Below are 26,533 nucleotides of genomic sequence, written 5' to 3'. Positions count from 1 at the left end.
GCCTGACGAAGGAGCCCCCTTCCCCGCACTAGCATCTAATTTGAGTTCTAACTCCAACAGCAGTTTAAAAAGCTTTCCGCTCTAAAGGGCCCCAAGTGCATCATAAAGATAAAAGATTTCAGTACAAAACAACCACAAAGACTTCTATTATCTTATCGGTCTTTGGTTACAACAGCCGAACCAATACGACTAAGTTCTAAAAGACTCTTTTTTATACAAACACCAGAATACTGGAATTTCTTTATTTCATGATCAGTTAGCGATTGTTGGTGCTCCCATATGCTACTGTCCAGTCCTCAGTCAATAAAAAGTTTTATAAATGCTGCTATTGTGCTTTGTAGCATCTAAACGCAGCAGGCAACATAGCAAACATGTCCAGCATGCAAACCACACAGGCTAGCTTCTTTAGTGACGGTGTGAGATTCCCCCTGACCCTCAAATGAAGCAATTCCTAATGTAACCCAACAATAAAATAAAATAAAATCCTGTGTGTATAAACAAGACTGGAAGATGTGTGTAGTAATTTATGAAATCATAATTTAGTGCAAATTCTGTCAGATTAACATAGATTATCTCCAAAAAGTGCTTTAAGAAAGCTCTCCTCATGATGAGGTCCAAAATGCTTAACTGATGATCTGCAGGATTCTGCCATACTCCCAAATGTGCTCAACACCAGATGCCTAGCACATCTCAGATGTTGGTAAACCAAAAGCAGTGTGGTTTGGAGAAAGAGCATGTATTAACACAATGCATAACTCAGTAGTAACCTGCGGTCTGAAAATCATTTTAAGAGTTACATTATGATCTGCTTAAAATGTGTTTGCACCCCCATACTGTTCTAGTCTGGCTACCTATATTACAGAGGGCAGTATACGAGGACAAGAAGCCTCCACAGGGTCATTATGACCCACCCTCCCAACCACACATGTGCATGTAGGTGGGGAGTGGACAGGGAAAGCATCACAATTATAGGGCTAGCTGCACTTCTGTCCCCTCTCTGGTATCTCTGAGAGCACCCCCTCAGGTCTCTTAACTATCAAGTTTTTGCTGAAAAGTGGCTTATCTGGTGCCACTCTTTTTCCTTCTTGCTTGTTTTTCCCAGCAGCCCCCTTTTTAAACTAAACCAATAAATTCATACAGTGAACATCCCAATAACCAGGTCAACAGACAATAGTAATTATTACAGAACAGCTCCAAATCCATCAGAGGAAATAACCTGTATGAAGTATAGGGCCAGCTGACATTACTTTCCCCCAAGTGACTCTCTGAGTCACAGACTGGTTCCTGATCTGCTCCTTGGGCAGCAAAACTAAGCAATGCCCCATACTTAGGTCTGTGGCAAAGACACAACTGAGCCCTAAAAGGAAATCAATTTCAGGAGTGTAATTGCTCCTGGCCTTAGGGGGAATATGATACTGTCCATAGCCTCCCCAGATAGGAACCACTAGGGGAATGGCTGAATATTTGTATTTTTATCCAAATGTCATCTTATAAAGTTCACACACACATACAAACAAAAGCTAGAAAACTATTTTAGACAATCTTAGAGCACTTCGGTTCCATTAATATACTTGGACAGTTTCTGGCAATTATACAATCCTACTCTATATATTGTATGCTATTTAAAAGAAAGCTACCCCTTTTTTTCCATAGTGGCCCTCTGAAATCCCAGAAAAGAAATACCTCTCAATATAAACAAAGTCAGGAGTGTACTATTGTAAGTGTATATGGCTGCACATATAAATCTGGTTGCATGTATTAATTCATGTACATGCAACCAGCAAGAACATGGGTTGCTGAATTAATTATTCCAAAAGTTTTACAAAAGTAGAGATTTAGAGTTGTTAATGTCTGGTTTGATGAGGTAAATGATTTCAGAAATTGTTTGTATCTGTTCAATGGCCTCTGTTTGGAATCTCTGTGTGAAAAAAATGTGTCAACAATGAAGGGAAACAGAGAAATATGTATCAGATATTCCAACTAAACCTCAGTAATAGATATGCCGTTCTCCCTAAGTTAGAGGACAGGAAGAAAGTAGTGTGAATAGTGATTTAAAGACAAACACTGAAAATAAGAGGTTGAAGGGAAACGAGAAGCAAGGAATTTTGACCGGTAGCTCAGAAGAATGTAATCTAGGACACTGCATTGGTAATCCAGATAAAATGTACAGGATGGTGTTGTATTTGAAATAATTATTATTAAGAATACAGAGTTAGAAAAACAACAGTTGCCTGTATTAAATATATAAGATTTAATTCCAAGAAGCTTAAAGTAAAGCTACACAAGCAAGATAAGCAGAAGGAAGGTTTAGTTATTAAGATGCTAACTTGAGATGTGGGAGACCGAGGTACAATTCACTGCTCTGTCCGACTTCCTGTATGACCTTGGGCAAGTCACTTAGTCTCTCTGGTCTTCAGTTCTTATCTATAAAATGGAGATAACAATAGTTCCTTACCTCGTAGGGTTGTTGTGAAGATAAATACACTAATAACTGTGAAGCACCCTAACTTAGATGGAGAGGAAGAATTCCAGTGTCTGTTTATACCAGAATTTCACCCACTAATGCTCTCCAGCAGGGATCAAATTACAAATATTTCATCATCAGAATGACGTTTACCTGCTGTTTGTGAAATCAATAGCATTATACAAACTAATCCTTTCATGGATCTCAAATACACACCGCGCTGATTACAGAATAAGAGCTACGAGAAGCAGGGCAAAGGATGATTTGAAGAGTGATGGAGGATTTCCATTTATTGTAGTCCATGTGATAATCAACAACACAAGTAAAAAAGAAATTCCATAGTGTAGATCATTTTAAGGTCCTGGAAAGACAACTAGCAATTAGATGATGAAGGTGTGGGGTTTTTTTTATTCTCTATTAATTGGGATTATCCAGCTATAATGGCTGGTCATCTGGAAGAAAACAAGTACCTTACTCTCTTCAACCTTTAAGCATATAAATATTTGGAAAAGTAATATGGTAACTATATAGATAATTTATTCATTACATATACTTTATAATATTTATATTTATATTAAATGTATAGTAATAGGTCAAGATAGATTAGGTATTGAACACACTTGATTGTGATGTTCACAGCTGAAAACTGATGTACTGTGTGTGGAGAAAATTCTGCCCTTTCTTACATCTCTTCAATCTCATTAAAGTCAATAGGTTTGCACAGGTGTAACCGGAGAGCAGAATTCGTTTTTTTGCCAAATGCGCTATTTCTAGTTCACTGTATGTTTGCACGCATGCGCACACAAACATACAGACAGGAGTAAACAATATGTAAAGAAATAGGCCGGTAAGGAAAGACTCTATCAATGGACTACGTTAATCCAAAAAAAACCCCAAGCTACTAAAGGTACAGTGTAGCTGGAAACATTAAAGAATTAATAAACAGGAAATCTATCACATGGGTATAACTGTCACCTTCAGAGAGTTAAAATGAAACAGTGGGAACAAACAAATGATACTCCATGGTACACTGTGGCATAAACAAGAGTCAATTACATTGACTATTCTAGCAACTGCAAGATATAAAATAGACTTACTGGGCTCAATCTTCAGCTGTGTCCAATAAGTGACAGGCACTGGTAAAGGGAAAAGACAAAAGAGCAATTTGTGGCTAGCAGCTCCTGGGGCCAATTCTATGTTGTCCCTGTCCCTATCATAGTTTAGAGCAGTTTCATGGTAAACTAACCTGGGCCGGCTATGGTCCCAAGGGGCCAGTATGCCAGCCGGGAACTACCGGAGAGCAGCTGGCTTTCTGGCTCATTTGTGCCACTGGGGCAGTGCCGAGGGGTTTTCCCAGTATCACTTGTAATTTATATCAGAAGGTACAAAAGATTTAAGGGCCTGAAGGTAAAAAGAAAATGCAGTCACTCCTGTGCTACAATGTCGCCAAATGTACCTCTTTGAGATAGGAGGGATGCTGGATACAAGACAGGGGCAGCACCAAGATGCCAGAAGTTGCAATAGTAAAGATGGCAGAACTTCTGGAACTTTATATAGTGTGTACGATAACAATAAATATATAGGGTTACCGTTCTGCACCAACACATTTCACTGTGTCTGTACCCCTGCCAGGATTATAAAGGTACCCCCTGCATTAGTTTTCTGATTGAAGGTGAAATCTTGAGCACTTTTCCTTCTGAAGACTGGGCCTCAAGTATTGTATGTCAGGTGGGGGGGGGGGTGTCTGTTATTCAAATATTCAAACACCAAGATCAGTAAAGTAGTGGCTGAAAGAGCGGAGATGTTTATCTTAACATTGGTCAAACTTCACAGTAACAACCATAATGTTAATAATACTTTTGATAGCTAACAAACTGTTCTTTTACTATTCTGACTTGCTGCTTCTTTTTTACTCCAATAGAACCACTTACTCCATGGTCCTGATTCACCTTTCACACCATTTCTACTCTGGTATAGCTCTTCAGTGGCAGTACTCCTCATTTACACATCACTGCGAGAGAAGAATTGATCCCCACACTTGTATCTTTCTATTACCTCTACTGTCCCAATATTGGATATATCACAGTAGATCAGATCAGTGGGCCACTTCATCCAGTATCCTATCTCTGGCCCTGATTCAGTGCCAACTAAAGTCAACAGGAAACCTTCCCTTGACTTCAATGGGCTTTGGATCAGGCCCTCAGACAACAGTCCTTAGCAGATGCTTCAGATAAAGGTGCAAGAAGCCCTGTTGTGGACAATTTTGGAATAACAGATTAATAATAATAACTTGCCTAAATAGAAAGTTTCTTCCTAACCCCATCAGTTAGTGATTGGTTTATGGCCTGAAGGTCTATGTAGCTTATTTAAAAATAAATTCTAAGTGTGGGTCTTCTCATTATCCATGTAAATTCTTAGCCTTTTCAGCACCTACTAAACTTTTACCACAAGAAGTTATTGAGGTTAATTAGTTCCATGGGTCAATTATGCATGGGGTGGAAGGAGTGGGGGTAGGAGAGAAGGATTTCCTTCTATCAGTTTTAAACATGTAGCTTTTCAGTTTCACCAAATGTCCCCTTTTTCCTGTATTATGGGAAAAGCTCACTAGGATCACCTGTTTTACATTCTCTATAAAAACCTTTATTTTATGTTTCTCTGTTATACCCCCCCACACACACGTCTCTTCTCTGAACCAGCTACCCCAAGTTTTTCAAAATATCTCTTCTGATGAAAGTAGTTCCTTGCATCTAATCATTTTTGTCACTTCTCTCTGGACCCATTCTACTTTTGTGATACATATTTTAAGATAGGGTAGCTAGAACTGAACTCTTTTTTCCAGCTGGGGGCTTTCTATTCATTATATATATATATATATATATAATGGCATTTTGTTGTTTTTCTATCCTATCTTTATACTTCCAACATTTTGTTTGCTTCGTTGACCACTGATGGTCACTGAGCAGAATTCCTCTGAGCCACCTACAAAAGACATCATGACTTTTTCTTGAGCGGTTAGTTAGTAACCCTTCAGATATTCAAAATCAGATGGGAAATAGCCCTAGAAAATAAGAAAATAATCCTGCGCCAGCTGGATGCTTGTGTCTTTGCCTTGGTGTGGAGGGAGTGTATGTCTTAGGAGCTCTTATCCACCTCTAATTTCTATGATTCTATATGGCAGTAAAATCTGCAAGACAGAAGCCTTCTTTGTTGTAACTTCTACTTTTAGATGTGCTTCTTCAATCTGTAGGTTTATTTGTTTTGTTTTTACATAATGATAGGTAGTGCACCCTTTGGAATTACAATGTTGAGCGTCAGAAATGATGACAGTCTGGTTTAACTAAGATCTTATCACCAACACCCAAAGATTAGGAGTTTGTTGGAGGAAAATATGTAAATGAAAATTTCAGGATTGATTTTGAAATTGCTCCATTTCTTTGATTATTCTTTCATAGCTCAGTACAGCTGGATAAAAATATTCTGTTTCCATGTTCAACTTTGACTTGTACAAGTGATTTCTGGGTAACATAGTACTCTTTAAAATGAATCTTATATTTTTAGAATGTAAACATGATACATCTCCAAGCAATCTGTAAAATTTTTTCATTCTTTTGCAACTGGTATGTATCATTATTAGGGCACAATGACAATGAATGCTGGTTTGGGAGGAAAAGCTCCCTAATTAAAATACATATGCAGAACCACAAGACTGTGCTGAATATCTATTTTAATAAGGTAACTTTGGAAGGTGAACTGTATATCTAAATAGACAGATAAAGGTAGAAGAAAAGTGAGTTTAATGCCTTTTTTGAAGAATGGAACTCATCTGAATTATTTTCAATTCATTTTTCTTGTGTAAGTAATGTCACTGATAATGACTCATGATTTCCTTAGATGCTATTTGCCCTGAATAAAACCAGTTTATGGAGTATAACACGTTTTTGCCATATGTTTTAGTTAGTTGTCTAGTTCATTACACAGAAGGTATTGGTAACAGTTAGCTAAAGGAAGCTATAAAAGGTTTAGGTATTATTTCATATCCTTATCATGGAAAAAGATACCATTATCTCAACTAAATACTTTACAAATGCTGCTGGAAAAGAAGTTGCAATACCATATTTTTAGACACTAGATCCTTCATGTATGTTAAGCTTGCTGGTTTTAAAATGTGAGCTGCAGAAAAGGAACTTTTTTCAAATGTCATTGTTTAATTTTGTTATAAAGTTTGCTCAGCAAATAATGTGACTTTTCTTTCTTTCTTTGTTCTACATTTTGAAAAATGATTTCCATTTCAATTTTTGTAGATCCATAAAGAGGATGATGGTCAGAAAGTTGAGGCCTGAAGTCCGCACATCTTTTGTGCATGCACTTGCAGTAGATGAGCATGCAATACAATGGTGCAAAAATGCACCAAGACCTTAGATTTCTGAGAATCAGATTCTAATTCTGCTTCCCAGAGGACAAAATCTGGGCATGTGACAAAGAAAGAATCCTCCCCACCATAGAGGCAAGGAAGTCATTCCATAGCTGCTACTGGGCTGTAAAAGTCCCTGAAGCTGTTGCACTACCGCTTTGTGACAGGCTAGGCAGTGGATTTACATAGTAATAGATCAGCTAGATCCACCATGCTTCTCTACATCCCAAAAGAATCCCTTCACTCGGGGACTAGGAATGCTCCAGGAACCTTCCTCACTGCCCTAAAACACAACAGAACTGCAGTAATTCTACTGCATCTAAGATCCACAGTACATGCAGTTGCTCCCATGAAATTTATTCCTGGTTTCCAATGTCTTACAGTCACTTTTTATTTCGGTGTTAAATAAGGTACTTCTGATATTTCTAGTTAGCACTTATTAGCTGCACCACTCAGAAATGTCTAAATATAAATACAGTGAATATTAGCTAGTACTGCAAAATTTATATAAATATAAATTTTAATTTTGATAGTAACTTAATTACATGTTCATCCTTCATGTCTTACAAATACAAACAAGTATATCAATGAAAAACTTATATTTGCCTCTGAAGATTTTTATTGCCTCTGGTTATAAGTAATGAAGAAGCGAAGTTTACCGCAAAGCAAGGACATTAGCATAGCCTGTCTATCAAAAAAAGCATAAAGAGGAAACTTCCTACTTTACTTTAGAGGAGACAATTTAGTCAAAAGCCTTTGATATGTGTAGGAAGACAACAATGTTTTACACATTTAGAATACACCATATATAGGACTTTATCCGAAAGCCAGGTGAAGTCAACAGAAGGACTTTCATTGACTTCAGCGGACTTTAAATCAGGCTCATAGACAGTATGCAATGAACATTAGTAGTAGCATTAGGTGGTCAAACAAAGAAGGCTTTAGACTTGTAAACCTCCAGATCCTTCTAAATCTTATTCAAAATTGGAATAGTATAGTTTAAGACATTTCTAATCTGCTAAACATAATATGCTGTCCTGCAAGACCATCTCAGCAGAGCAACTTATTACTGCAAAATTATTACAAAGCCTTCTGAAAATGTCAGAATCTCATTGTATGAATGAGTTAAAAATTGCTTGTGTGTTTTCCCAAGTTTTATAAACAACAAAGGAATTTTCAACCCTCATAAGTGAATGTACCCCCACTCAAACTAGAATTCCTAGGAAACACTGCAAAATTATCAACCCAGTTTCTTAACTACATATACAAACTCCCAAATCATGTTAGTCAGCGCAACAAAGAGATGGCCTACATTTACAGACCAAAGTTCCACCCATGTTCTAACAGTATTCTGATCTAATTATACTCCAAACCACAGACATGAGTACATTTAGCCAGATGTTTTTAAGAAGCAGCTAAAAAATAGAATTGGGAATTTTTAAAATTCAATATATTTCTACACCAAACTGATCACAAACCAAAACATTTAACACAATCATTTACTATGAAGTCACTTGGAATGAAACTGCTCAAAACCTTAAACCAGAAAACTTTATTAGGTTGTTTTGATATATCTGTATTTACAGAAATACTCTACAGATGAGATATAAACACTGAGTGAAATACAAATATGAACCATTCAAAAGAGTTAATGTAATGTAATATTAGAAAGTCTAGGCTTTTGGCCTAAGTGGCCACCATCTACAGTACTCTATCTAATGGCACCCCAGAGTACAACTGGAAACACCAAAGCAAGCAGGGAACGAGGCATCCCACTGTGATATTTCTCCAATTCTAAACACCATAAAAATACTGGGATGCATTTAGGAGAAACAGACACCAAATCCCATTTCTTCTTCAGGCATCAAGACCCAGTCCTAGATTAAAGCTGCGTTTCCTTGATTTATTTGCATAGCGAACATTGTTTCCTTGTTATTTCGCCTCTTACAGCACTGAACCTAACAAAACAGTATAAGAAAGACAGACACTGACTGACAGACAGACAGAAAGAGGTGAAAAATATGAAATGCCCTATGAAATGCCCTTCAACTCATTTGGTACAAAGTATGTACTAAGTTTTGATCAACATATTTATTGTAGCTGGAAGTAAATCTTCATGAGACACAATCTTCTTGAAAGTTACACTGAGTGTAATTGGGAAGCTGAAGCATCAATCTTTCTTTTTCAACCAATCAGCCAAGAGGTTGAGAGTGGTTGCAGAAGAATTTTGTACTTTCACAATGTGCTTTAGAGCCATCTTCTTTCTCTCTGAGGGTTATGTAGCATGCTGAACACTCATTCACAGGAAGTTTAGCTTAGAAATTCTCAGTAAAACTTTCAAAAGCATCTAAGTGACTTAGGCACCTATGGTCCATTTTCAAAAGTGACTTAGGCACTTTGGAGCCCAAGCCCTAGATTTTTAAAGGCATTTAGACATTTAAAGATACAGATAGGCATCTGGTGTGGTTTTCGAAAGTATCCAGGTACCTAACTCCCATTAGGTTTTCTTTTCATACCATTAGGCAAGAACACATTCTTCCCTGTATGGATTCTTGAAGCTATTGTCGAGTCATGTATCTTGTTCAACCTACTCTTTTGCACTATTGTTAATATTGTTTCACTCATTTCTTCCTTTAATTTTCCTTCTCACTCTTCACTTGCAGCATCAAGTAGTTGCATGAAAGTTGAGATTTGTTTGGAGGCCTGTATCCATAGATTCTCACGGAAAGTGATGATGTCAGCATAAAAGAAAGCTCCAAAGTTTCTTATCAAGTCCAAGACTGCCTTTCAGTTGTTTTTACGGCATAATCACCAAATGATTCTAAAATGATAACACAACATTGTGATTGTATCAAAGAAGACATTGAAGAGTTGCTGAAAGGTCTGGAATATTACATATCACTTTGCTAAATTATTTCAATAGTTTGGCACTAATTGGAACTTTTTTTTGGCAGCCTCACCCAAGACAACAAAGATGAAATGTGTTCAGAGGTATATAACCATCTCATTCCCAGGGCTCTTCCATGCGTGTTTCAATGCATACTCGTGGGGTAGTGTCAAGAAGTTTATGCTTCTGCTGCTGCCTGGGCTGTATAATTGAGTGCTCTGCTCCTGCAAGATGTTCTGTGCTGGTGCCCCACTGAAGTCAATGGGTTCCATGTAGATTCAAGAATCCACACAAGCACAGCGGTCTGCAGAACTAGGGTCGGGATAGGTAAAGAAAAGACTCCAGTCTCCACAGACATCTATCTGGCGCCTTTCACAAACAAAATTGTAACAACTTAATTTAAAAAAACCAATATACATACAAATTAGGAAGCATTATTGAAACCTACATTCTCATGCAAAGAACTACATAGTTTGACCAACAAAAAATTGATAGAAATGTAGATATTATTTCAGTGTTTATAATTCATATTTATTAAGAATACTTACTTTTTCCATTGTTCAATCTATTGCATACCATTTACATCTCAGATATGATTAAGCTAACATTGAGAATAAAGAGGACTATTACAAAAAACTATTTCTTTTCAAAATGTGACAAAACCATTATTAACTCTTCACCAGCTAACCTTCTAATTCTCATAATATGATTTAATCAGTTTTTTTTGTCTTCTCACTAGAGAAATCCACCATGCCAGAACATGAGCTAAACATCACACATTCTCATTTTATGAGAGAGAAAAAGCAGCAACATTTAAAGTTTTCCAACAAAAACTGAAACATTAGCTTAGCTTAAAAAACATACACACTTTACAGTGGCAGTTGAGGTAAATTGCAGTGATTGAGGTAACAGCCCTTACATTTAACAGTCTGGGGTGCTTGTATCCAGGTATTCTCAGTAGATGATGGTTGGCTCAAGAATTCATTTCACCTTAATGGTCCATCAGAACCCTTTTCCAGGCTTTTTCCAGAAGAGTTGGGGTATGTTTATTATTAACAATGCAAAACTATGTTTATTTTTGTTACCTAATCTTAATATTAATAGCTTTTATGTATTCATTCACCATAGGGTAAGTTAATATTAGTTTCCATATAAATTTTTATATGTTCTTTATGCATTTCACTGTTTTAGGCAACATTTTATGGCATAGGCAAAACTGCCATACTGCAAATTTTCTATAGCATATTTGACAAGTAGCTCATCAAATGTATTGTATGTAGTATTGGATGATTCATTGTCAAATAATATTTCTGATTATCCACTGAGTACCTGGTCTTTTGACATAAATCTAATTATGCTTCAGAAAATGAAGGCTTGTTCTCTGAAGGTTAGAACAAACAACATTGCTAATTTATATCGATATATAAAAAAAATGAGGCAAGTTACCCAGACATAAAGCTAGCTATCGGTTGAACAATGAACATATTTCATGCTCATAAACCCGAAAACCCTCACCAAGCCCCACCCACAGCCAGTCCTTAACACTGAGTACTCATTTTTATTTAAACTCAGGATTTGGTACCTGTTTCATGTACTCATATCTTAAAATGCCTTTCCTATGCATTTCTATCTTCAAAAGTGTCAGAATATGGCTCTACACCTGAGGATTATTCCAAAAATAAGGTCCTAATTTTCAGAAGTAATGAGCACCACAACCACAGCTGGAGTTAATGGAAGTTAATAGCTGCCAAGTTTAAGTTGGTTTGTAGATACAGCTGGTCAGGAATTTTCTGACAAAACTTTTTTTTTGGGGGGGGGGGGGGGGGGGGGGAACGGTGTCAGAAAATGCCGATTTGTCAAAATCAAAATATTCTGCAGTTTTTCTAGTCTCCTGTCAGCTCACCCACTCGCCTTCCAGGGTTCCCAGGATTTCCAGGTTCCAGGGGAGCATGGGCATTTCGGGAGCATATTTCATTTTGGCAACACCAAAACACTCCTGCTGAGGGAACATTTTGGTGTTTCCCAAACGAGACATTGCAGACCCCCAGTTCCACTAAAAACTTCAAGTTTTGGATTTTTGTCGTGATTTTGGATGAAAATATTTCCAAAACCTTGAAATGTTTTCCTGGAAGTCTTTTTTTCCTGGCCAGCCCTATTCATAGATTTTTAAGACCAGAAAGGACCACTGTGATCATCTAGTCTGACTCCTTGCATAACACAGGCCAGAAAATTTCACCAAGAAATACCTACATCCAGTCCATAACTTCTGGTTGAGCTATAGCATCTCTTTTAGAAAGACATCCAGTCAAGATTTAGAGACTTTAAGTAATAGAGATGACACCACATATTTAGGTATGTTGGTGCAGTGGTTAGTTATCCTCACTGTTAAAATTGTGTGTTTTATCTCTTGTCTAAATATGTCTAGCTTCAGCTTCCAGATAGTAGATCTTGTTATGCCTTTGTTTGCTAAATGAAAGAGGCCTGTGCTATCTGAAACAATCTTCCCACGTAGGTATTTATAGACTTTGATCAAGTCACCGCTTAACCTTCTCTTAGATAAATGAAATAGATTGAGCTTCTTTTGTCTCTCACTGTTAGGCAGGTTTTCCAGATCTTGAATCCTTCTTGTAGGTCTTTGTGAAGCCTTTCCAATTTGTCAACATATGGCCCAGCTTTCTCTGTAGAACTGACCTGTCCTTGTTATTATTTACCACTCTACCAATTCTTGTGTAGCTCAAAGATTAAAGCACATTAAGTGACCAAATTTTTTCTGATTCAGCCTGTCTCCCTCTATTTGATAATCTTATGTTAATTATGGTACTTCCATCTCAGCATGACAAGGTAATTTCACCTACCTGACAGGTAGGTAAATATTATTAACGCCATTTTACAGATTGGTAAAGATGAGGTACAGGGAGATTATGCGATTTTCCTAAGGTCACTCAGCTAGTCAGTGGTAGAGCTGGGAACTAAACCCAGGAGTCCTGGCATACACCTCCTCCCTGCCCCCATATCATGTCTAGTAGCCATAAGGCCATCCTTCCTCTATTTGCCCCTGCAAAGTTTCCTTCCCTCTCTCAGTTCCAATTTCTGTCCCATTCATTTCTCTTTTTGTTATCGCTGTCTCTCTCTTTGCTGCCACCTTCTCCTTTCTCTTTCACTGGCCCTTTTTCCTAAACAGAGCAGTCTCCCCCTCAGTCCTTTCTGTCCTTGAATTTCTTTGTAGCCGCTCTGGTCCTGTTTCTCACACTGCAACTGTGTCCTGAAGATGAAATGTGCTGCTCTCCAGGGCCTCACAGCAGTGCAGATAACCTATCCCTGCCTCACTGTGCTGCCCTGGCAGGCACAGTGGGACTGGGAGCAAGGTAGCCAGCAAAGGGAGTAGTAGGAAAGGGAGAGGAAGTAGGAGGAAGCACTGGCCGCCTGCTTAAAAGCCAGAAATAGTAAGTGGGAAGAGAAGCCAAAGGGGAAACCTTGCTCACTGCCAGCAGCCCTGCTTATGAGTGACATTTCACTGAGAATGAATGAGAAAGAGTGACAGCAGGGGCAATTGTGTGGCTGTCATTCCAGATTGGTGACCCTTGGTAGGTGTGGGAGCTGCAAGTGCTACGCACCTCTGAAAAATCAGGCCCACTTTTTTTTATATTAGACACTGCAGTTCCAATGTAGGTAGCCACTCGTCACTGGAGAAAAAAAATAATAGGTAATGAGGCTGAATCAATAAATTTGCAAATACAATAAGTGGAGGGAACCTTACATTTATGATACTATATGCAGAGATATCCACAGTCAAGCTGTGGCTGTTGGGGAATCACAGTTATGTGTTAGGCAAATGCCTAAGTGGCATCATGTTTAGGCACCAAAGGTAAAGAGAAGCTTTTTCATTAGAAGTTAAAAGGAACTCTGATTCTTAATGGATCTGAAATCCTATGTTTCAAGCAAACCACAGAACAGTTATGCCCATTTCATTTTCTTTACCTTCCTTAATAAACTTCTGTTTGTGCTCCCTTTATGTTACCAATCAAAACCTGAAAGTCCCTGTAGGCTTTTCCTCACTTAGTAAAACTCTGGCTGTACAAACCTGTGTAAAAGCCTTTCTGTGTATTGCCCTGTCTTTTGAAATCCTGCAATTTGAGTACAGCAGCTGCATTTTTAACAGTAGAAGCTAGTTTAGTACCGTTAGTCAGAATGCATTCCAGGGCCCAGAGAAAACTAAAATTTCCTTGTAAACAGTTAAATAAACTATAAACCTCTGAAAATGAATTTCAAAGTATAGTGAAACTTGCCTATAAATAACCTTCAAACCTCTGAGGTTAGAACTGTGATCTTTATGCGCACAGAACGCATATGGGGCACTTATCAATCTCCAGTATTTCAAAGTCAAAACAAATGTAAAGGAAGCATCTTCGTATATCATAGTATGCTTTAAAAATGTCAGAAATGTCAACCATTTGTATACTGTTCATATTATCCCTAATTAATATAAATTACATTTAATTTCACATCTACTAAAACATACTGCTGCCCAAAATAAGGACTATAATTTTTATCAGCAATTATTATTACTGATGCATCAACACAATTATTTAAATTCAGTGTATATAGAGGCAGAATCTATGCAAGCATTTACAGTTTTTGTTCCCTCTGTGCTCCTTCCCTAATTTTTGTGGCTTGGAGTTCTTCCAGATGCTGTCTCTGACTTTGTGGTTTTGTATTTGAGATCCCATCTCCTGATTCATTGCATTCTTTGATTGACAAACAGATTCAGATATGAAAATAAACAGTTACCTGCATGTAATTGGTGTCTGACAGCTACACTGTTACACTTTCAATTCGTGGTGAAGGCTTGTTCTCGGTAAACCTACTGTTTCAGATTTTATCCACATCTTGGGTCTCTGAGTCAGTATGTTTACTAAACTACTCAGTAACCGGTGGCATATGTGGGCTCCACATTGTAAGCTGCACTTCAGATTCAGAGGATTTTCTCTCCCCCTCTCTCTCTTCCCCCACTCCCTCACATAAACTGAATTATTTAAAAAAACAACACTGCGTTTTATATTTCTAAACTGATGTGCCTCCTAATTGAATGCAGAACACTTTCAAACTATTTTCCACTACAGGCCCACTTTTTTCTGATTTAATGTACAGTATAATACCTTCATTGGTAGATTAAAAATGTTAGACTAGAAGTAAAACCTATGATTATATGCTTTTTTAGTGGTTTTGTCTTGTATAATTTATGATGAATTATGTAAAACACACCAAACTGGTTATGCTGCAAGCTGCTACTTGCATGCTGCAAACAATCACAGTTCCCACTGAAAAATCTGTATGATAGACTGGGACTTAGCAACTTAAAATTCCTGTGGAAATCAAGTACATTTTTAAGTATTGGGTTTGATTATTTAATCAGACAACTTGCATTTTGCCCTGGCTAATTCGGAAGGCTGATAATATTTTACTCATAAAACAATTGTGCACCTGTTGTGATGGAAACCTATTCAAAGAAATCTCAATAGGCATGAGGGTTCATTCTAAATACGAGCATGCTAGCTTCTCTCATTACTGCGAACTACAGGGCAACCCATTTTAAAAAGCCATCGGGGCAGATCTCAGTTTAATCTTGCTGGGTAACAATGGAGCACCTTTATGATCAAATTCAAACATAGATAACAATGTACGAATGTACATTAAGCAAAGTGCTGGTGACACATACTAAACGAAATTGAGACAAGCTTCTCCTGTCTAACATCAGCAGGCCCTTGCTACCATTCTACCAAATAGAGCAAGTGAAATCTCTTTTCAAAGTTTCTAGAGTCTAATCCAACTCTCACCAAAACTAATGGAAAGACACCTATTGACTTCAACTGGACATGGATCAGGCCATTAATAAAACAGATTTGCTTAAAGTTATTTAGTACGGAGGAGAAGATGTAAACACAGATTTCCACAATTTATATCACCATTTTGAACACATGGCCAAATTCCATTCTTACTTATCCTGGAGCAAAGCTGGAGGAACTCCATTGACTTCAATTAGGGTCACAAGTGACTAACATAAAAACTTTTAATTTAAGTACATTATATGTCAAGACAAAGATCAGGATGCATGGGTGAAATTAACAACATTTTAAAAGAAAGAAGGAACCTAACAAAAAGAAACTGCATAAAATAGTAACAAAACAATAAAACTTCAGTGTGAGAGCTAAAGATAAAGTGTCAGTTTCTAATTCCTGTTGTATTAGTGTAAATCCAGAGTGACTCTGTTGGATTTCAGTTAAATATCTCTGTCTCAATACTGGATGATGCATACTATGAGTTCATTAGTAATGCACGTACGCACCCAGCTGATTTCTGTTCTTTCTTAGTTATTTCATTTAGACAAGTCCTTTGGTACAGTAACATGTGTGTGTACAATTCTGTTAATTTACAAGTGTAAGTAACATATACGTATGAATCAATGGGATTTAGGCGAAGTGACATAGGTGCTTTTGAAAATGTAACCCATTGATATGTACTCTGCGGGGGGGGGGGGGGGGGGAAATAATGATTTACCTGAAAGACACGAGATGTTTGATGGAGAAATTTACAAAGCAATAAAATTTTGTAAACCCATGCAGTAAACCTAGTCTAAAATATTTCAAATTCACTTTGCAGGGTGGCAGTGGATAAATGAATAGATTGGGAGTCAGGAGACCTGTCTCAGGTTACGTCAATGCAGCAAACAGAAACCTGCAGCAGCAAGTCGCAGACCCCCGGGTCTACAGACTTGGGCTCATGCTACAGCACTAAAAATATTGCTGTAGATGTTCCAGAACCCAAGCTCCACCTGAACCACAACATCTACGCTGCTGTTTTTAGCACCCACAAGCCCAAGGATGTAGACCCAGGCTCTGAGAATCACTGCTGTGTGGCTCTGTTTGCCATATAAATGTACCCCAGGTGGCCCAGCCACTAACCTGCAGTGTTGATGCATGCTAGGGCCCCTTGCAGAACACACACACATACAGGCCTCCTTTCTGGAAAGATTCCCTATTGAGGAAGGGACCTTAAACCCCACGGTAGTCATTAAGACTTACACACATGCGCAAGCGCTTCCCTGAATCAGGGCTAAAGATTGTATTTGCCGAGAATATGAGTAGTTTGTGCAGATGGACTCTTGCTAGATCCTGAGACACACAAACAAAAGCATGCAAACCACACTATCTGACACCTGGACCTTGCAATACCTTTGTAGCTCCTGTCACAAAAGGACTATAGAGAGGCCTCTCCATGTGTTGTCAATGAGCTCAAACTGGGCAAGAAATTTCCATTCTGAGCTCTCAGTGCTGTACATTAGTTTTCAGACAGGTGTCTATGTGCAGCACCGTACCAGAATTTAGCCCTATGTCTGCACTCAGTGACAATACCAAAGCCATCAAACCATGATAGAACTCTATTAAATTAGGGCCCAATCCTGCTACAAGTGAAGGTCTCAATGCTGCAAATTCTTATGCAGGTGCATAAATTTTCCTACTGGGTGGTACACTTGACTTCAGTGGAAGTTCTTCTGTATGTAGAGTATGTGCATCAGTGTTTGCAGGATGGGGGCTTGAGTCAAAAGCAGCTCTGCACTGACTTCAGCAAAAGTAGACCTTAAGTTCCAAGTTCCACAGTCCTCAATGAAGCAAAATTCTCTCTGACTTAAATGAGAATGTTGCTCATTTGGAGACCTCAGTTATTAAAATGAATAAATATCAATTTTAGGAATATTAAAATATAAATCTAAAAAAAACCCCAGAAAAACTGCTGACTAAAGTAAATTGCAAACCACCTGGGGGGGGGGGGGGGGAAGGGAGGAGAAGAGGGGAGGAAATAAAACGTATTTATACTTTTTCAAAGTTATTTTCAAACCTGCTTACTGGCACTTGAAAATAAAATTTAAACAAAGTTTTCTAATATTACAGGTGTTCTTGCTACTATATCTATTACTGAAAAATGCATTAAGTTAAAGGAGATAACAATATATTTTATTTTTCCAATAATTGTACAGCTTTTTTAAAGATTTTTTCATTACTGGGTGGCATTGAAGTCTTAACACGTATCCTTGGCCCCACTCCAGCACAGCATAGCATGTCAGTGGGCTGGTATGCCACATGGAGCCCCACTGACTTGAATGGGGCTCCATACGGGCACAGTAGACACACTTCATACTGTACGCATGGGGCCTACGTTTGTATCCCACCAAGGTAAAAACATATTGTTGCACTGTGTACTCCAGCACCATTGTATGTAAATACATTGACTTATTTATAAAATGTGTTAGTCAATCTAGATGTGTATAATTTGATTTACATGAAAGGTTTATTACAATGTAATTTATAGTTGTAAAGTCTTAAGAAATATACATATGAATAGACTTAACATTTTAATATTAGAAGCTGGTGTGATTGTGATAAGTGCTATTGAAACATGGTCCCATGCCCTAATGGTCAGAGTAGCAAAAATGTGTGAATTTTCTTTGTTGCAAATTATGTCCCCCAGTCTTGCAAAGAAGTATGGATATACTTAACACTATGCACTGTAAGCAGTGCCACTGATGTCAATGGAACTACCCACAGTGTGTAGCTAAACACGTGCATAATTAATTGCAGGATCAGGGCTATCGTGTATCTACAAAAATTAAGGTATTGCGTGACAATATATGGATTTCCACCAATTTAAGAGAGATCAGAATCAACTCCTTTGGCCTTACTAATTATAGAAGTGTATCTTAACTATAAAAAAAAAAAGATAAAACAGGCCATAGTAAATGCAACTACTGTGCAAGTTTCAGAGTAGCAGCCGTGTTAGTCTGTATCCTCAAAAAGAACAGGAGTACTTGTGGCACCTTAGAGACTAACAAATTTATTAGAGCATAAGCTTTCGTGGGCTACAACCCACTTCTTCAGATGTAGCCCACGAAAGCTTATGCTCTAATAAATTTGTTAGTCTCTAAGGTGCCACAAGTTACTATTGTGCAACTTACTCTTTATTTCTGAGTCAATTTACCTTCTTTTTTACCAAGCATACCCAGAATAAAGACTATCTAAGGGGTAAATTTTGGATTTATTTGTGAAATATTACCACATTTACATAATGTTAAGGTATAATTTATTTTATAGCATCAGTTTAGGCCCAGAAAGGCAGTTACTGTGACACACCATGCAAAATGACTATGTCTAAAGAAGTGGTAAAATCAAAGTATACTTAAGATTTAGATTGGTACAAGATAAAGTTAAACATTATTTCATTGGGTCACCATAATAAATATATTACCAGAAAACTTTACAGCCTGTGGTATATTTCTAATCAGGACCAGTTACTAACTTAAGGTGTTTTGGGGAGGTTGTTGGGGAGGAGGAAGGGAATGTTATCATTGATTTCCCTAATTGGAACCAACTGATCTCTTTTCCTGTGTATTGATTTTTTAAATCCTAGCAGTTAACATAGATTCTAATGTATCATAACACTTCAGACCTTAATCATAGAGTGGGTTTTTCGCTTGTAGCTTTTGTTTGAGTTTTAATTACGAAGACCTTGTGTCTCCAACCCTGAGCTGGGTTTTTAATTGCTAGTATGTATATCATGCAGACTTCAAAAGAAATAAAAGATGTTTATAATAGAGAGCACAAAGGGGAGCTTTGAAATGTCTACAGCCATACAAAGTGGCATAATTAAAAACCTATGGGTGCTTCTGTGATATAAGACATATAATGTCTTTTTATATATATATATAAAGACAGCTGCTGTAAACACTTATTGTTTGCAAAAGAGGATCTTATACAATAATAATTGAGAAATAATTACTACAAACCCAGTAAAGTAGGGTAACATGATACTATCAGGAGCCTTATTTTACACAAAATGATCCTCTACACTCTGTGCCGAGTAACCCAAGCCCCTGAAAATTTATCTATGTTTCTATATTTCAGCATTGTTTTATCAACTGCACTAAAAGAGAAAGGAGATTTTGTATTAAATGCATGCAAATAACAATTATCCTACCTGTTACTGAAAAGAATCTAACCTATTATACTTGTAACCACATAGTATTCATAATGTTCACACAGACTCATTCACGAAGAGCTGGCTCTGAGCCTAGTCCATAAATGTGTAATTGATAATCACAAAATGCTAACTGTTGCGCCTCACTGTTCTCCTCCACCAGCTAATATACACAGAAAATGTAGCTTTTTCCAGCTATTCAATGAAGAACACCAGTCACCTACATGAAGAAGCTCTAACAATATATTCAGTGTATCTAATACTGAGAAAATGAGTGAAGTGGGTTTGCTTTATTAAACTTAAAGTCTCCATAGGAAACAGGGACATGCCTCCCTCTTATCCAACCATTTTCAGACCATTTTATAAATAAGTACTATGTGAAACAACAGCTTTAGGCTTATATTTGGGAGTCAATAATAGGCTCCAACTGTAACTGATTTAATAGAGTATAGGATATAAAAGGCTACATATAAGCGAGAGAAACATACAATGCAAATAGACTTCAGTATTGGATAAAACTAGGGGCATCAGTCACTGTCCATCCTAAAAATAGAGTGTACTGTACAAAGCCAGCATGTGACATTTAAGTCACAATGCCTATAAATATAGATAGTTCAGGTTATAAATGCTGGCAATGGAAGTCATAGCACAAACTTGTAACACAGTTAACCCAGGAGTCACTCATATATAAGATTGCTAGAACAATTCTGACCCTTTTGCAATAATGTCATTGCTTAAGTAACTTAAAGACTGGCCTTTATTTGATCTTCAAAGACCCTGCATGCTGAAAAAGACCATTGCAGGCTATTTCAATAGACAACTGCATGATGCATGTAAGACTATTCCAGAGATTTATGTTTGGAACAGAAACAGAAAACTTAAAACAGACTCTTTATAGTGATAAATGATGCTACTCTGCCTAGTTGTGGTCAGTAAAGAAAAACTAGAAGCCTAAGCAACAATAATGCATACATAGGGGGTTGGATCCCTTGCATCCAAACCTCCGTAAAGTAAGAGCTGAATCTGAACCCACTTTGTTTATTCAAAACATCTGCATATACAGCTTGGGCTGTTGGACATGCAATTTGCACATGCAAATATGAGGGTTTTTTCCCCCCAGGTAAGCAGATCATTTTGCTCAGCTCATCTGTTTCGTGGACCTTTTAAAATCTACCCTGCGTGTTTCAGTAAACATATCAAATGATCATGACGAATTATTTAACCACGACGAAGTAGCTACAAAGTATTCTGCCAAATGCTCCTCTCAGCTGTACTCATGCAACCCCACTGAAATCAATGGGATTGTTCTGCTGGAACTCCGAGGAGAATTTGGCCCTTTATCAATAACTGAAATTCTAATAAAAAAGATGTAAACTAAGTGGTTTCACACATCAAGTACAGCATACAGGAGTAACTGGGAACATGAACAATTCCACTTATGAGAAATAAAAAAATGTGTCACTGTCTGTTACCTATACAGAATGCTTTGCATTATGTTAACAAATGGATATAGTTTCTAATCAGACCTTGATAAAAAAACACTATTATAATTAATTATACGTATATAAAAGTAAGGCAAGAAAACACGATTTTATTTATTTTGTTTCTATCACACAATTATTTGTCTTCTCTTTTATCATCTGTGTGTTTCACAATCATGCACAGAAAGAGTTTGTGCTATTAGTACAAAAAGCTTTAATGCATTTTTTTGGGGGGAAGGGTGTGCCCTGCCTAACTGAAGCTCCTTCCCACAGGCTCTGAGTGGAAGGGCACTTGCGCAGACACAGAGGGAGAGTATGCGCTCAGGTTATCCTTAACAAGAACAATGCCTTCTATCTAAAGTAAACAACTCCCAGTAACAGTCAGTGCAAAGAGCTGCTCCTCACTGGACCACACCTCTGTGTCTAATAAGCAAGATTTTTTCACTAATGACCTAAAATTGTTTTGTTTTTTTTTACTGCATCAGTTCACGTTGAACTCTCAGTAATATAAAAGAAGGAAGCAGCTGCACAAAAGCCAAAAGTATCAACCAGTTAAAACGCCCTTAGAATTCATTGCAAGCAAGCACAGGGGTAAGTTTTCAAAAGTAGTTCTTAGCAGTGGCAACCACCCGACCTGAAATCCCTTCAGCCCTGGGAAAATGAACCCCATGATCATGGAAATCTAGAGCTTTGAACATTCCAAAAACAATTTAAAGCTTGGTTGATTACAGGTGGATTTGAAACCATCTTTAGACTATCTCACTTCCTTTATGTTCTTCTTACACTCTCATTTTCCTGTCTTATTTCACACTCCCCTATGCCTAGAATGTCTTCATTCAGTATCCTCTCAGAACACACTTCTTAAGGCCCACAAATGCTAATCCATGTTAATACGCCATTATGACTCCAAGCTACACATGTTTAAAGAAAGCTATACATTACCACCTTGGAGACAGTGGAAAGGGCACTGGACTGGGAATCAACAGATCTGAGTTCTAGTTTCAGCTCTGCCACTGACCTATTTTGGGGCAAGACACTGCCTCTTTCTGTGCCTCAGTTTCCCCTTCTGTGTAATGGTGGTGATAACTCCATAGATTTCAAAGCACTACAGAACTGCTCAGCATTATAGCTGTAGTTTTCTGGGTATCCCTGTGCATTCTCATTGAACTTTTACCTGTCTCTTTGGGAAAAGGGAGAACGTTTCAAATGCAATTACAGTAGCAAGGATTTAGATGTGTGACTCCCAATAGCCTGAATGGATGTCAGCTAACAGTAGCTAGGAACACAGCAGAGGAAAGGACCACTAAGGAAAAGTCATCTGTGGTTAGAGCAAGGAGCTCTACGGAGTTACGAAGGGTTAGAGCAAGACCCTTGGGTTCTATCCCTGACTCTGCTATCGACTCACTGTTTGACTTTGGTACATTACTTCATCTTTCATTACCATGGTTTACTCACTAATACTAAAGTTTCCCTTCCTCACAGTGGTCTTAAGAGGCTTCATTAATGTTTGTAAACCATTTAGTGACCACTGGAGAAAAGGCTCTATTAAAGTGCAATCAACCCTGTGATGACAGAAGCAGTTCATGTCACTCTCCCGAGACTCATCTAGTCAGCAAAGACGAAGGCCTTGGCTACACTTGTGAGTTACAGCACTGTAAATCCTCCCCCAGCGCTGTAACTCACTCCCCGTCCACACTGAAAGGGAACTTGCAGGGCTGTATCTCCCTGGGTACACTGCTGCAGGTACTCCACCTCCCTGAGAAGCATAAGAGATACAGCGGAGTGGCTACGACTCTCCCCTGTGAGTGTGTACCAGGAATCAACCTGCAGCGCTGTATTGATCACCTTGTCAAGTGACCAATCCTCTCCATTGTTGTGACCAGCTGCAGGAATGCGGAAGTGCCAGTTTCAAAGCCCGTACTACAGAGAAAAAGCAAACAGTTTGCTGTTTGCTTTGAGTGAGTGAATTGAATGAGCAGGGGCCGGGAGTTCGGAACGTGCAAAATAGAGAGCTGACATGCTCCAAAAAGCACTCTCTCTCCCCCCACACTCCCTGTCACACTCCACCACCACCCCCGTTTTGAAAAGCACGTTGCAGCCACATGAATGCTGGGATAGCTGCCCATAATGCACCACTCCCAACACAGCTGCAAATGTTGCAAGTGTGGCCACACCACTGCACTGGCAGCTGTCAGTGTGGACAGACTGCAACGCTTTCCCTACTCAGCTGTACGAAGACAGGTTTACCTCACAGCGCTGTACAGCTGCAAGTGTAGCCAAGGCCATAGCTGTTGGCTGGCTTCTGAGAAGTAATGTCTACCTCACCTCATCAGAAGCAATGTGGAGCCTCTGAAGGAAGAGTAAAAAGAGCTGTGTACCAAAGCGCCCTGCCACCAAGCACAGCCAGCCCAGGGATTAATTGGCACTGCAGGGAGAATAAAATCTGGTTCCCTAGATTAGGGGCTCACTATTCTGGAGGGGTATCATTCTCTAACAAACACTTCTGGCCAACGCAGGGCCTCAGTGGGAGAGAAGAATAAAGTTTCAGTGGGAGGGTGGCACGTTGCTAAATCTCAATTCACATCACTCAAAATTTCCTTCTTGCTCTTACCTTTGGCTATTCTCACCCCACAGGATAAAACACATGTAATAATCTAAAACTCTCCTTGAGGCAGAAATAAAACACTAAGGACTTAATTCTCATTTATATTAAAGCCACTTTACACCATTTGGGCAGCAAAAAGGGGCCCAAAACTGGATATTACTTACATTTTTATAATGTGCACACAACCTGTTAACCAGAGGGCCAAAGCAAAAACTGAGAACTACAAGAATGAGGCAGAAAACGGCCCTATGGGTATGTTTTCACTGCAAAGTTAACTTGGGCAATTGGCACCCAGGTCTGAGCAGCTAGTGTAGTCATTCTGCAAAGCCATACCCAGGTTACTGTGTCCTCACTGGTGCTGACACACCCATGTGTGTCACCAAATTGTGGAAGGACTTCTCTGTCTTTCTGGGTACATGGCAGGTGGGAAGGTATCAGCACTCAAATGGTTTAACTTGCATTTTCACTGCAAAGCGGATGGGTTACCAACCCAAGTGAAAGCCTCTCTTAGCTTACAGTCCTAGATAAGCCAGCTATGCTGGGATGAAAACACTACCAAACTCAGGGAGCATGTGGGTGGACAGAACGAAGTTTGAGGACCACATATGAGTAAGAGCCTGTGTTAACTCTTCAGTGAAAACAGACCTTATAAGAAGTCAAACTTTAAATGTCTCAACCAGAAACTGAATAACACTCGGAAGTACATCAAAAGGCTTTATATGCAAAAAAAATCACCCATGTAAAATAATGAGGAATATGTTATCCATCATTGCCAGAGACCCAACCTGTTTTAATTCTGATTTACTATTGGCATTCGAGGAGCTTCTATTTAGAGATTTGGGTAGTCATAATGTGCAATTAATGTCCAAGTCTTTCCATGTTATCAGCAGACAACATGGTTTTAAATAGATTAGCATTTTCAATGACCAGTTTTTGCTGCCTTTTGTTTATTGCAGGCAGGCATAGCATACTTTGGTAAAACTGTGTGTTTTATTTCAGTCATCAATACTTTCCTACCTAATATGTTGCAGTGCCATAACTATACAGGAGAAATCTAATCAAAGGAAACATATTAAAACAATTAGGTTTTGACATGGTATCAGCTGACAGAACTGATTACAAATTATTTATTAAAAAGGGCCAACCTTCATCTTGTTTATATCTATAGTAAACACAACATAATTCAGGACATTTTCTTGGTGGAAATGCAAAATCACAAGCATCAATTTTCTTCAGATAGTCTTTCTTTTTGTTATAACATTAGCAAGGACATTGTTAATATGACAAACAAATCCTTGTTTCCATGTATTTACAGTGGTCATTTAATAAGACCATAGCAATCAACAGAAATACAACTGTTCAATACATCTCATAAATAGTGTAAAATAACTAAGCTCACAGTGGAAAGAAAAGTTATCTTTCCAATTTGCTATCCAAACAATAACAGCCTGAATTTCCTTCCAATAGGAAACCCATGGAAGAATCAAAGGGTAGGGAGAGAAACACCTTAAGGATCCTGTCACTGAATGAGCTTCAAATTATTTTTTTATTAGCAACAGCCTCCCACACGGATTAGATCCCAAGTGCCGCAAATTTTTTGGGACCTGCTGGAACCACAGGCTATACACATGGCAAAACGCCGATCAACTTCAGTGGTACCAGGATTTCACACCCAGGGTCTCTCTTTCAACTCCAAGGATAATTCAATTGTTTAAAAAAAAAAAAAAAAAAAAAAACCTAGCATGCTTCAAATTGGACATTTGAAGCACAGGGTTAAAAAAAATAATCAAAATGTGACATCCCACCACAATCGATAAGAGTACCCCACATATTACCTATACAAAGATACATGATTTGGGAATTACTCCTAACCCACAGTCTTTTTCTCTTGGTATCCGGAGATTGAGATATTTAACCAATATAAGAGAACTAATATAATACATTTAAAGTTTGTAATAAAATTGAAATGAGAGGGAAATATTCTTAACCCTGCTTGTAACTAAGTTTTAAACATAAAAAAGTCTTTGTTTTTCAAACATACCAGTCATTCTAAATAAATAGCTTGAGTTGGTTGGAAAGAGTTCCAAAGAAAAATGATGTTAATTTATTCATTTTATTTCCATTATATACTTGAAACACTAGAGAAAATAGAATAGAACACCTGAACTTTGCATCATTCCATGCCCACAGTCCCATTAAAGTCAGTGGGAGTTTTGAATGTGGATCAATGACTGGTTCATGCATTAAATGTACATTTGCTTCTGTTCAGTGACTAAAATATTATGTCCATGTTTAAATATTTAATATATTATACCTTTAATTTCTCCAAGGAGTTCACTTGTATTTAGTCTTTCCATTTTCTCCTTCCAGTCTTTAGAAAGTAGTTTTTCCATGCAAGATGAGTCTATTAAAAAGGAAAAAAAATACTTAATACAACTTTATAGATTAGGAAGTGTCTCCTTTAGCTCTCCAAAACCATACTACCTGATCTGTCTGAACCAGATTTTCAAAGGGGAATGAACTTGAGACCAAATGGTCTTTCATCTACTTCAATGTAAACCCTATGTAACTCCATTGAGGGTAATGGAGTTTTACAAGGATTTACAAGGATCTAAATGAGAGCAGAACTTGGTTCAGAATATATGCATACCAATTTACA

General features: G+C 38.0%; 1 protein-coding gene across 16 annotated transcripts in view; it reads right to left on the bottom strand.

The window, feature by feature from the left end:
• SOX6 (SRY-box transcription factor 6) overlaps positions 1-26,533 on the bottom strand; it is a 455,173-nt gene that overhangs the window by 173,627 nt on the left and 255,013 nt on the right. For all 16 annotated transcript variants that reach the window (XM_034770115.1, XM_034770125.1, XM_034770118.1 and 13 more), the window contains one exon: positions 26,189-26,278. In XM_034770115.1, the coding sequence (XP_034626006.1) occupies positions 26,189-26,278 (90 nt within the window). The remainder of the gene's footprint in view (positions 1-26,188; positions 26,279-26,533) is intronic.

This window comes from Trachemys scripta, chromosome 4, assembly GCF_013100865.1.
Source record: "Trachemys scripta elegans isolate TJP31775 chromosome 4, CAS_Tse_1.0, whole genome shotgun sequence".
Lineage (NCBI taxonomy): Eukaryota > Metazoa > Chordata > Testudines > Emydidae > Trachemys > Trachemys scripta.
This window is presented reverse-complemented; position numbering and strand designations above follow the sequence as displayed.